Source organism: Vitis riparia, chromosome 14 (genome assembly GCF_004353265.1).
Source record: "Vitis riparia cultivar Riparia Gloire de Montpellier isolate 1030 chromosome 14, EGFV_Vit.rip_1.0, whole genome shotgun sequence".
Taxonomy (NCBI): Eukaryota; Viridiplantae; Streptophyta; class Magnoliopsida; order Vitales; family Vitaceae; genus Vitis; species Vitis riparia.
In genome coordinates this window covers 20,713,191-20,725,766 of record NC_048444.1, presented here as the reverse complement: position 1 = coordinate 20,725,766, position 12,576 = coordinate 20,713,191, and the positions used below count along the sequence as shown (strand labels likewise).

At 35.5% G+C, this 12,576-nt stretch overlaps 1 protein-coding gene across 2 annotated transcripts; it reads left to right on the top strand.

The window, feature by feature from the left end:
* The first annotated feature begins 222 nt into the window (after nt 1-222).
* Nucleotides 223-11,973, top strand: LOC117929526 (E3 ubiquitin protein ligase DRIP2-like). 2 transcript variants are annotated; one of them, XM_034849833.1, is made up of 7 exons: nt 223-678; nt 3,678-3,777; nt 6,634-6,967; nt 7,106-7,611; nt 7,739-7,789; nt 10,768-10,840; nt 11,568-11,973. In XM_034849833.1, exons 1-7 carry the CDS (start codon nt 564-566, stop codon nt 11,736-11,738), a joined length of 1,350 nt encoding a protein of 449 aa, XP_034705724.1. In that variant the 5' UTR covers nt 223-563; the 3' UTR covers nt 11,739-11,973. The 2 variants fall into 2 exon arrangements, with proteins under 2 accessions (XP_034705724.1, XP_034705725.1); XM_034849834.1 differs by lacking the exon at nt 3,678-3,777 and having other exon boundaries at nt 579-678.
* The last annotated feature ends 603 nt before the right edge of the window (nt 11,974-12,576 follow it).

Genomic DNA, 12,576 nt, shown 5'->3' with positions numbered 1-12,576 from the left:
AAAATATAATATAAAAATAAAATTATAAAAAAATAAAAAGGGGAAAAAAAGAGGGGGGAATTTGGGTGGGGGTGGGGGGTGGGGTTATACATGTCGTCTACTTGCCCGTCTACCCACCAGCGTACTTGAGTGTATCGGACAGGAAGGGAAGTGAGAAGCGTTTTTCACATTACACGCGTACGAGAGACTCTGCTTTGTGTGTTTTTTGGCCGTGCCTTCCTTCATGGACTTTCGTTGAAACTGTCTCTTGTATAAAAGCCTCACCCTCAAGCCTCAAGCCTCAAGCCTATCGCCTCACGCCTCACGCCTCATCAGCTCATCACCCACTTCAGTCCGTTCTATTCTGTTTTTCTCGAATTCCTACAATCCCCACTCACTTTTCTACCAAATTACCCTAACCCATCTCCAAATTTCACCTCTGAATCTATTATTTTTCTTCCAATCAACCCCAAGATCCTGTCTCTCTCCCCACGTCCCCATAATGCCACAACCTCTCTAAAATTTCCTCGTTGTTTCTTGCTGCTTTTCTTGGTGATTCTCTGCGTTGAATCAGTGCACGAGAGATGACGAGTCAGGTGGTGAAGGTACGGCGGGAGACAATAGCAGCATGCATGACATGCCCTCTTTGTAATAAGCTTTTGAAGGAAGCTACGACAATATCTCTATGTCTTCATACGTGTAAGTCTTACTGTTATGTTTCTCTTTTTTGGCTGATTCTGATCTGCGCTCTTGTTATTTTGCATTTTAGCAGCTGGGTTTCCTTTACTTTGTGCTTCTATGATACCGATTTTCATGTATTTTCTTTATGTAATTTCACAATTCATACGTGTAAGCTTCACTATTGTCTTTCTCTCTTTTGGCCGATTCTGATCTGGCCTTTTGTTCTCTTGCATTTTATTAACTGGGCTTCTTTTACTTTGTGTTTCCGTGGTATGGATTTAATGTCTTTTATGCAATTTCAGAATTCATACGTGTTTGTTTCTCAATCTCCCTTTTCTTTATTATGTTGTTTTTGATCTGGGTTTGTTCTTAGCTTCCATTATATGAACTGGGTTCCTTCTGCTTTGTGTTTTCATGATCTGGGTTCTCATGTACTATTCCATATCAGAATCTTGGTTTTATGAACTGGGTTTAGATTTGTGAATTACATAGAAGAAAAGAGAGAAATGCTGTGTGTTTATGATGTTGATGTGATTATCCTTTCTTTCTTTTTATTTGTTAATTTAGGAAATAAGGAACAATAAAAGCTGTATTTTTTAGGCCTTAGGGGGTCCAATTAATGTACCTGGGTTTCTCTCTGAGAAAATTTTTAATCAGTCATTATGGACGTGAAAATACGGATCTGAAAACTCAAATTGAAATGATAATCAAATATCATCTGTTGAAGCACTGGTTGTCTGAACTTCTTAAGGTCAAAAACTGGTGAGACTAGTATAGCTCTCTGAACTCTTAATTGCCTCTTCAGGAAAGCTCTTTCCTTTCCATTGGTTAACATTGCTAGTGACCATGTGGTATAAATTGTCCTTCTCTTATTCAAATTTATGTCATCTTTTTTCTTCTTTCAATTGATAAACCTTTCCTCTCCAAAGCTTTTAATTCATATGTTTTGGAAAGGAATCGAAGCTTTCTTTATGGCCTTGAAGAATCTGAAGTTCTGAAAAATTCTAGTTTAATTTGATTATTTCTGGACTTTATTGAAAATTGTGTAGGTTTATATCATCTAGTTAGTTCAGTTCAGTACTTCCTATGGTTCATTCTTCCATAATAAGGTTCCTGTTCAATTTTTTGATCATTTTTTTTTCAATGTGTGTTAATATTAGTTCTTCTCTCTCTTGTTCCTGTCACCATTGAGAAATCTGAGTTATGCCATAACCATGACAACCCTGAGTTGATTTTAATATTGCCTTATTTTTCATTCTGTATGATTTTGGTTTAATTCATTTGATTCTGTGATTTTTGTAATTCAATCTCATACTGATCTTGATGTGCTTTTTTCCTTCTGATCCTTTTGATGATGTGCATGGCTGTCAATCAACTTGTTCTCTTTATTTTTTTTGCGGACAAGGGTCGTTTTTATAGTTACACAATCTATTTTGGTGGTTTTCAGTTGGCCATCATGACTAAGCTATTTTCTTTATGAGCCTTTTTATTTTCTTGGGATCCCATCTAGAAGCTAAATTAACCTACTACTGTAGATTGTTCTCTCCTTCTTTCTTTTGTTTTTTATTTTTATTTTTGATTGGCAAATTAAGAGAAAGAATATAGTTAGTCTCCTAAAAGGAATGGGGACCAACCAAGATACATAGGGGGTAAACAAGGCTTGCAAAGGCCAGTTTAACATTTTGAATTATTCCATCCATCTGATAACTCATTTAAGAATTTGTCTCAATTTTTCAGTTGCAGCATGCTACAGGTTTGACGGCCAACATTAGTAATATTGGAAGGATGTTATTTTTTTGTTAATTATGGTTCATTAACGTTGGACTAAGTAGTAGCTGTAATTGAATTTCATTAGGTGTTAGCCGTCTCTCTATATGGAGTTGATACATTCTAATCTATATATATTTATTACAGCTTACTTGTTCCAGTGGAATTCATTTCCTTAGCAGCAAGCTGCTGTCATAGAAACAACCTTTGGTCTAGGCTGTTGGCAACTCCTACTTGTTTTCACATCAGATCTTTTCCATATCTCACAATTCTCTATGTTAGTAGTTACAAAAATGGGAGGAAGTTGTTTCATAGCATATATCCTGCATGAGAGAAGCATATGCATCACTATTGTCATTAGCTGTACTTATTGGAAGCCGCTGTTATATATTATGTCTTCTTCTGGATGCCATTGATATCAATTGCAATAAATAACTTAATAAAAAAAATGGAACCTTAAGAATAAATTTGTTGATTTGGTAGCAACTTTGTATTATTTCCCTATAACTTTCCTTGCTAGCTGGCTTTCCAATTTGATAGAAACATTTTTTATGATACATTAATTTTCATTTCAGAGGAATGTCCTTTTCTTTTCCTTTTTAATTAATATATGATATTACCATAGAAGGCATAGGGCAAATCCAATGGATAGATACACAGAGGAAACAAAGTTCACCTGGAAAATTTACGGATATCTGGTCTATGCTTCGAGTAATTGAGATGCTTAAGCATGCATTAATGTTCTGTTTTTTGATGCAAGATATTGGCAGAGATACCTTTGGCAAATGTGCCCAATTTCATAATTTCCTTTATGCCTCCCAATTTTGAGTTGCTAAGGAAGTTTAATGTTTCTTCACATTTTGAAATCCTAATTATCATAGCTTGGATAGAATCCTATTGTGATTGCAATTTTCCTTTTTCTTTTCTTTTTTCTTATAGGCACTGTTAGAGTGTAATTTATGTTTCCTTTTTCATCAATAACTATAATGGTCTGTATGATATGCTACTTAGAGAACCAAGAGAAAAATTTTCAGATCTCTTGTCATCTCCTTTGTTCTTGTGTCATCACTATGTTTCTTGCATTTGGTGATGAATTAAGAACATGGAGTGCTGCCGGGGGTGGGGGTTGCATTAATTATACATTGCTAGCAGTGAAGGGCATAAAGTTACGAGTCCTTTATCTCCTGAAAGTGTTATTGACTTGTTCAATATGTAATTTTTTATGCATTGAATTTTCAACTCCAAACCAGTTTGCAGGAAATGCATATATGAGAAGCTCTCAGATGAAGAGGTAGATTGCTGTCCTGTATGCAATATTGATTTGGGCTGTGTTCCTGTGGATAAACTCAGGTCAGTCCTGTCTGAACTGTAACTAGGCTTCACTCTCTCCTTCTCCTTGTCCCTCTGGTTTAGAAATTCAAGGAGATACACATGCACATTCACAAATGTGTTTTAAGACAATGGATATGAATGCATGCACGTAGTCCTCAGTGGCAAGGATCTACCATATACATGCTGTACTTTCAAATTTGCTTTAGTAATATGAATGTTTGGTTTTTGATAAGGCATGTAGATCCTTAAATCTTATTGTTCAATTTTAGGAATTTATATCAAAACATGTTATTTTATGAACCTAATAAGTGGAATTAGTTTTACTATGCAAAGATAATGGTGGTAATAGTGATTGAACATTGTTCTAAAGATCTTTTAATGGATTTCATAGTTCCCTACAATCTCGATTGGTTGTCCAAAATACCTTAAATGAACCCAAACCTGAAACCAAATATGAAGTAGAATAAAGGCAGTGTCACTTTACATCACCTTCGATGATCCCATTCAAAAGCCTAGGGTTTTGATGTAACACTATAGAGCAAGTTGAACACTTGTCAGATGCTCGAAAAGAACAATGATAAGGAAAGAGTTCTCAAACAGTTTGTCCACTTGGAAGAAGCTATCTGGTGTTGGTAGACAAATCTGCATTAACCTTTCGTCCCCACACCTCTTGTTTCTCTATGGTTGTTAAGGAGAGCAAGAACCTCAACATGATATCATTACCAACCCTAGTTGGCTTAGAGAACGTTAATTTTACTTCCTTCTTAAGGTTCTTAAACAAGCCTCCGATTTTAACTTGGCCTGGATAACTGAGGCAACTATTTTTGAAGTTAAATTCTCTGATCAACTGGTGGTGCCTCAGCTTAGGAACACAAGGAGGTCATTGATTACCAACTTGCAATTACCCAAAATATAATGAGCCTCGGTCACCAAGGTCACCTAGTAGGCAATTATCCCTAATCATCACCTCTTGGTTGGACTACTCAAAAACTACAGATTGTTTAATGGAATCAATGGGTACACATCACGAGTCTTGTAATGCTTTAAAGGTATCCTTCTCTCTGATCATGGAGAGAATTATTAGTCACAGCATCCACTTTTCCTAATAGAGGGACTTTCACAGCAACAAAATAAAGGGGTTTCAGAATAGCTTGAACCTTCCCAATAGAGTTGATGGAGGAAGCTGGACTGGATTAGTGTTTGTTTGCATACTAAAGACTAGCTTGGGTTGGTTTTTGGGAGGCTGACTTGGTAGCTTTCTTTTTGGATCTTAGTCAAATTTGTGTATTTTTCTGTTGATATAGTCAGGAAGATACAGATTTGGTGATGACCTGAGGGCTTAACACCTCTAGTTGCCTGTGGGGATATGCACATCGTATAAGAGAGCCGTGGCCTCTCTCCCATTGGACCTGAACACTTCCAGCCAACTTCCAAACATCTTCAACTATTTATATTGATACCCAGCTACTTACACTCTCAAACCATCATGTTGTTTCCTTCACTTTTTTCAACAACTAGTTGCTTTTCACTTTGTGAATTTAATGCACTTGCTTAAATAGGTAATTTTTCTTTTCCCTTTTTTGGCTTTTGCAGCAGACCTTTTATATATATAATAAGCACTAATGACATTGTGCATGAGGCCTATTGGGATCAGGAGAACCTTTTGTTTTGTTTGTTCTGTTTATTTATTAATTTTTTTCTTTCAGCTCATCTCTGTCATGGCTTTGGTATAAATGATCCTCCTTCGTACTATATATACATACCCATCTTTACTTATCAGAAAAAAAAAAGCAAAAAACAAAAAATCCTCCTTCATCTCCATAAAACCACAAAATTTAAGATATTATAAGAGTCGATGACAGGCTGCTCTAGGTCATTGTCAACTTTCTATTTCTTCAAACATTTTCTGATGTATGCTGGTTTTTCATTTTCTCCCCTTCTAATTTAGACCAATATCCAGATATTGCTGCAACTGGTGATTTTCCAATTTGGCTCCATTTAGCATTAGGGAAACTAGATGTGGTATTGGTTATCTAAAGGCCTACTCTATTGAAGTTGATGCATTGTCAGTAACTACAATGCCGAGATTCACTTAAATTCACAGCTACAAAATTACAGACCCCTTGGGAATATTGATTCAATTCCTTCTCTCTTCGAGACTTCTGTCGGACTAAGGCACCCTTTATCTGGAAAAGCTGAAAGAAATCACACCTGGAGTCGGAATGATCTAGGGCTTCTGATTCACAGACTACAGAAGGCCTTCTAACTCTTCTTTCATAATTGCCTTAAAGGGTATATGGTATAAGATCAATTGGTTGTGAACCTTGCAACACCGAGCATTGGTACTTCATTGTCAATAACTACAAAGCAGAGATTCACTTAAATTCACAGCTACAAAATTCTGGAGTTATTTCCAGAATTCTTGAATATTTGATTTGACAAACAAAATCCACATATATTCTGATGTTCTGGTTATTCCCAATTACTACAAACAATTCAAAAATTCCAAGTTTGTAACTGTATATATTTATAAGCCTCCAAAATGAAGGAGGCGCCTTTTTTCAGTTGCCTTCTGTTTTTTCTTCTTTTGCGGAACTTTGCTTTCAGCCAGATAGGCTGGCTACACAAACTTTATTCATCTGATAATGCAAATGCTAAAACAGTTTAGATTACAGGCTCCCCAATCATTAGTGTGTGCTACCTCTAACAGCATTTCCACCTTCGGATAATTTTTTTTATCCCCTAGCATCTCTGTCTTTTGGGTTTTTATGGAAAGATTATGGTTAAAACAGTTAAGACATTTTTTGTATGTTCTGGGGACTTCTGTTTAGATTTTCTCATATTTACTTAAGTGTGCTTGATAATAATATGCAGGCCTGACCACAATTTGCAAGATATAAGGGCCAAAATTTTTCCTTTCAAAAGAAGAAAGATCAGTGTTCCTGAAGTTATGCCTCCAATTCCACTGCCAGTTAAAAGGAAGGAAAGATCACTTTCATCTTTGGTCGTAAGCACTCCCCGAGTATCAATGCAGACTGGCTTGACCGGAAGGAGAACAAAAGCTGTTGCAAGAAAGAGTACTGCTCTACGAGGTTCCAGTTTTTCCATTGTGGAACCCATTAAGAAAGAGGAAGATTCTGTGGAAGATTGTCCAGAAAGCTCAAGCTCACCTGAGTCTCGAAACAAAGTTGCTCAAACTAAGAAGCAGGTAAAGGAGGCAAGGAGTTTTGACTCTTTGGGCTTGTGTGACAAACTTCAAATTGGTTTCATTGAGCTATCCCTTTAGGTAATGATATATTTGCCATACTGTGATAACACCTCTGCATTATTGTTAAATCAATTGTAGAATTCTTCCATATCTGAAGCTTCAAAAGATCAAAAGCCTAATAAAGATACTGAGAATGATGCTGATCCATGGGATGGAAAAGTTGATCTGTGGACACCCTTAAACTGTCTTGTTGAAGCTGCAAACAGAACCAAGTCCTCTAAATTTAATTCTCAAGGGACGTCTCTTGCTAAGTCGGAACCATTTAATGCTCCTGACAGTGAAGTATATATGCCTAAAACTAAAGCTAAAGCAGAGCCACTGAATGCCGCTGATGGTGAAGTCTGCATTCCTAAGACCAAAATGAAGGAGCATGGACACAAAATAAAAGTTCAAGATGATAAGAATGGAGCCGCCTTGCTTCCAGGACCAGTGAAACGTAGAAGAATGCGTGCAGTGGGCCGAAAAAGAATATCTGCATCTGGGGAAATGTGCACCCCAGCACAAGTTGTGCTAAGTGCTGCAGGGGCCAAACGCGGCAGAAGAAATTGTCCAATTTGGTTCTCATTAGTTGCTTCTGAAAACCAGTAAGAAATCACTTTGATCATGAAATTTAATTATCATAGGTATTTCTTCTGAGGGGGAGCTTGATTTATGATTTCTTTAATTTTTTTTATTTTTTATTTTTGCTGATTATATGGTTAATGGATTCAGGGAAGGAAATGGTCCCTTGTCAAAGATACCTGCATATTACTTGAGGGTAAAGTGAGTATATTTGGTTCCACCACCTGCTTTCTGTTTTTCTGCATTTTTCCCTTTTTTGATAAGATAAATTTGGCATTCTAAGTTATTTTTTTTCCTATTTCATTCTATTTGTTTACTTTATTATGCTCCACATTTCTGTTGTATAGGAACATCTTTAAATGTCATCCTGGAAGTAGGATTTGTGGGTTAATGTTGGTATATATTTTGTTTTATTATCATTATCATATATGTATGATTCTGGAGGAACAGTGGAGGAACTCTACTGGAAGAAAAAAGTGACTGAAAGAAAGACTTCATTGGAAAATATAGGAAAAACACCTTATCCACCGTGCCCACATACACATGCACACAGGCACACGCATGCATGCCAACACACATGAGATAGTTAAGAGCTTTGTGGCTTGCTGTAACCTGGAACTTCATATTGTCAAATGGAGTTTCAGACAAAATGTGCATTTCATATTTTACCTAATTGACATACTCTATGACCATGAAGTTATGACCACATCCAAGGAAAACTCTTGAACAGGACTAGATTCACCAATTCTCATCCTTAAGGATGCTAAATTAGTTGCTAAGTGCATAATGCATGGACATGGTGAAGATAAAATAAGAGAACAACAAAGACCTCTTGAATAGCAACAAACTCAGGAATTTACATGACTCTTTCAAAAAATCCATGAGTAAGACGATATAAGTTTCTCCTCATCTGGAAATTTGGTTTCAAAAATAGGGTTTTGGAGGCAGAAGAAAATGTTATATGCATACTGTTGTCCTTACAGTTTGAAGCATCGTTGGTGTACATCACAGTATCACAGTATTACTGTATTCTTTACTGCTGTCTATGAGGACTTCATTTGTCCCTTTGATTGATTAATACTTTGATGTCAAGATGAAACATAGCCCGCTTGCTGCTTTAGAGGTAAATTGTGTCGTGAATAGAAGGATCATGTATTTTTGCTAGTGTTACTTTCTTTTGTTATATGAATAAGATGAGCAAAGACATTCTCATTCGTGATAGGCAAAATAGGACTTATATAGTAATTACAAATAGGGAGCAGGATACCCTTTCCAACATTGTGTTTTTGGATATCTTCTAGGAAGTATTTTCTATCTCTACTTTTAGGAGTAAGATATGTTTTAAGTCAAGAATAGCTCATTTTGATGTAAGATCTGCACACTCCCTAAGAGGATAAAACCATTTGAAACCTTTTGACTATATGATATTTTTATTGAAAATATCATCCCAAGCACATAAACATCCTTGATATCTCTCAGAAAACTGCTGACCTTTATGTAGATCCAAAATGAAGCAAGTGGAGTAATTTAGCATTAATAATATTGTCAGGTGGTAAGCTCAAGAGTATCTAGGGCTCTGGGCTGCATCAAAATAATAAAAAAATCAATGCATTGAAAGAAACAGATAAAATAAGAAATTTCTTTTTTATATTGATTTCCTATTTACAGACACCCCACTTGATATTTATGCAGATTAAGTTCCTTTTTTTCACATTAATGTGATTCTTTTTTTTCTTTTTTCTTTTTTTAATTTTGTTGCATCCGCTTTTATGATGAAACATGATATCATTATTTTGTGTATCAATTATATCTTGACAAGAGAGGTTTTAAATTACTTCAAAGTTTCCCAACAAGATTGTTTCAGCTTCTTTAGAACATCTGTATTAAGTGATGTATGAATTGTTCTGAACCATAAAATTGTCAAGATTTGGGAGTAAATCATAAAATATGGTGAAAGTATAAATCAAGAATGAAGTATCTTTTCAATTTTAAATCTAATTTAATTAATTTAATTGTGCAGTTATAAACAAAAGTGAGTTTTCCAATATCTTTTACAAGATCAAGGAATTTTTTCTTCTTTCATTTAGACATCACTTGAAACAATTATAATATTGCAACTAATTCCTGAATTAGTTACCAACTTTGAGGTACATTAGAGTAAATTCCCGAGTTACTGAATTGCATGAAACTAGATCAGATTTAGCACTTGAAGAATTTTGTTATCAGTGGGATAAAATTTTTTTTTCTTGAGATTTATGTCACAGGATGCTTCAAATGACCCTCCCCGTGGTCTTATATAGAGTCTAGGAAGCTTCTGGAGACTCATTAGTGGGAAGAGTGTGGAAGGTTCTAGAGATGCCTAGAGAAGTTCACACATCTCTACACTATGGTGGAAGGCATGAGAGGACTCTAAGGCTTTCTAGAGAAATCTAGAAATCTCTTGTATATTCTTGTACATAACTCTTGTACATAGAATTATGTAGGGTGTTTTAGAATTTTCTTGATTTGTAAGAAACCCTCCAAGGTTCCAAAGAGTTCCATTGGTGCCTATAAATAGGTAAGACCCTCATTTGGCCAAGGCACCACCCAAAAACCACCCAAGATCCTAACCAACCAAGCAAGTGAGTTCCCAAAAGCACTTGTAAAGCTTCCTTTGAGCAATAAAAACTTTCATTCTTTAAACGTCACCTACTACACCTTCTAAAGCTTCCGAGTCGTGAGCATCTTAGCCTAGCAAGCTAAGCATTGGGAGTAAGACTGACTTAGTAAGATCAAGTGTCTTGACTTGTCTAAGTGTCGCATGAGCTTAGGAAAAGACTAAGTCCGTGACATAGCTCTAATGATAAAACAAACCAGTGATAATCTTCTCATTGTTTAGTGGTTTTGTATGGCATTTTTCTGTTATTCCATCATTTACAAGTTTTTTCTCAGTGGTTTTGCACACGCATGCTTGTGGTCTTAGCTCTGTTTGGTTTTTATCTTGCTTATTGAATTAGGATATCACCTATTACGCAAACATTACAAAATGGGCCTTCTTTATGACCATGTTCTTGCAATTATAAATCCTGCAATTTTGTCTGTCAAATTTTGAGAACGTGATAATGAGGTTGGCATCAACATTGATGTTTCTACCGGTAAATTCTCGCCTGCACTCATGTTTTTCTATTTTTGCATTGCAGGGATGGTAACTTGCCTGTCTCATTTATTCAGAAGTACCTTGTAAAGAAACTTGATCTGACCAACGAAGCTGAGGTAAGCACTTATTTTACCTTCCCTGACAGCTAGAAATGTCTGGGTGTGTCTTTGTCTGTGCTCTTTACAAAGATATTGTTAGTTGTTAAATGCATGAATCCCCTTCCTCGTTATTGTTTGCTAAAAGCAGGAAACTTAACATTTTCAAAAGAATTAGAGGGAAGCCAACAAATGTTAAGCTTAAGGTCCCCCCTTACACTTTCCTGGAGATTCATGGCAATGGATTTGAAGGAGAGTTTATTCCAGTTGCTTATTAGTTCCTATAGTCCTCATCCTTAGGAGTTTGCTCACAGCTTGATAACTCCACTGCCCGCATGCTGCTTAGAAACCAGTAATGTAACGACCCTTTTCCTCCCATGTAAATACCGTCCGCTTTGAATTTACTAGGCTGTCACAACTTTAAAACCCGTCTATATGATTAAAAAGAACTCTACCATATATATATATATATATAGTATCATAAACTTGTTCCGCTATCCGATATGGAATAGAAGCATCTGTGAGTGGTAGCCGCATGATCCCAGATTCCCAATTCATCTATTTTCAGAAATCTTGGCACCAAAAACATCACAAACTAGATCTTTTTTCTTTTCTTTTGGACCAAACGCAGGTCAAATCATTTGCATCCCAGAAGATTTGTCCTTTGTCATCAACACCTTCCAACTAGCCAAAGCTGTATGTTTTGTGTTTGATTTGCTGATTGTGTCTGTTAATTGTGTTGGTGAAGGTGGAGATAAGGTGCCAGGGTGAAGCAGTGGTTCCGACGCTGCAGCTGCAGAAGTTGGTGGAGCTATGGCTGCGAACAGCATCGACATCCAAAAGAGTGGCAACATCAGTAGGCACCTCAGCCAAGGAATTTGTGATGGTCTTGACATACACAAGGGTCCAAGCCCGTTGAAGACACAAACAAACCTCTATCATTCTTCTTCTCCATCTTCATTATTTAAATCTTCAATAATATATGTCCCCTTGTAGGATGTCATAAAAATCCACCCATTTTCTGGGTGCACTATGTGTGAACGGTGTGATTAAGCCACAATTTTCCAAAAAAAAATTCTGTACAATGTACACCCTTTTTCATTGCTCTTAGCAATGATCCGGAAACAATTAGAAATTTTCTGTTTACCATTTGGTTATAATTGCATCTCTCTCCTGGTGGCTGAGCTTCTTTGAAAAATGGAAATTGAAAATTGTATTAAGTATTTTAATCATAATCCCATAGATTTTATGTTTTATGTTCTTAAAAGTAGAAACTTTTGTATAAAAAAAATATGGACATGTATTATGTTCTTAAAAATTAATTTCAAAAATTTTACAATTTGAGGTAGTAAAAGGTTTCTGGTCTCTCAAATTTTTACTTAAGATTCAAAAATTATAATAGTTTTAATGTAAATTTTTAAGAATTTTTGTATTTAATATTAAAGTTATTATTTGTATTTTACGAACATTTAGATGATGTTTGTTTTGTTATAACTCATTAAAAGCAATATAATTAGATCGAATATATTGATAATAAATTCTTTTTAATTATATTGGTTGATATTAATGTTATTTTTAGTTGAATAAAAAAAGTCTAATATTTTGGATTTTTCAATTCAACTAAAAAATGAACACTATTTTAAAGTGTGTTTGGCAAGTTTCTACATGTTTTTAACGAAAATGTTTTCTTAAATGTATTTTTATGATAATCATTTATTAAGAGTGTGTTTAGTAATGTTTTTAATATTCTAATACTT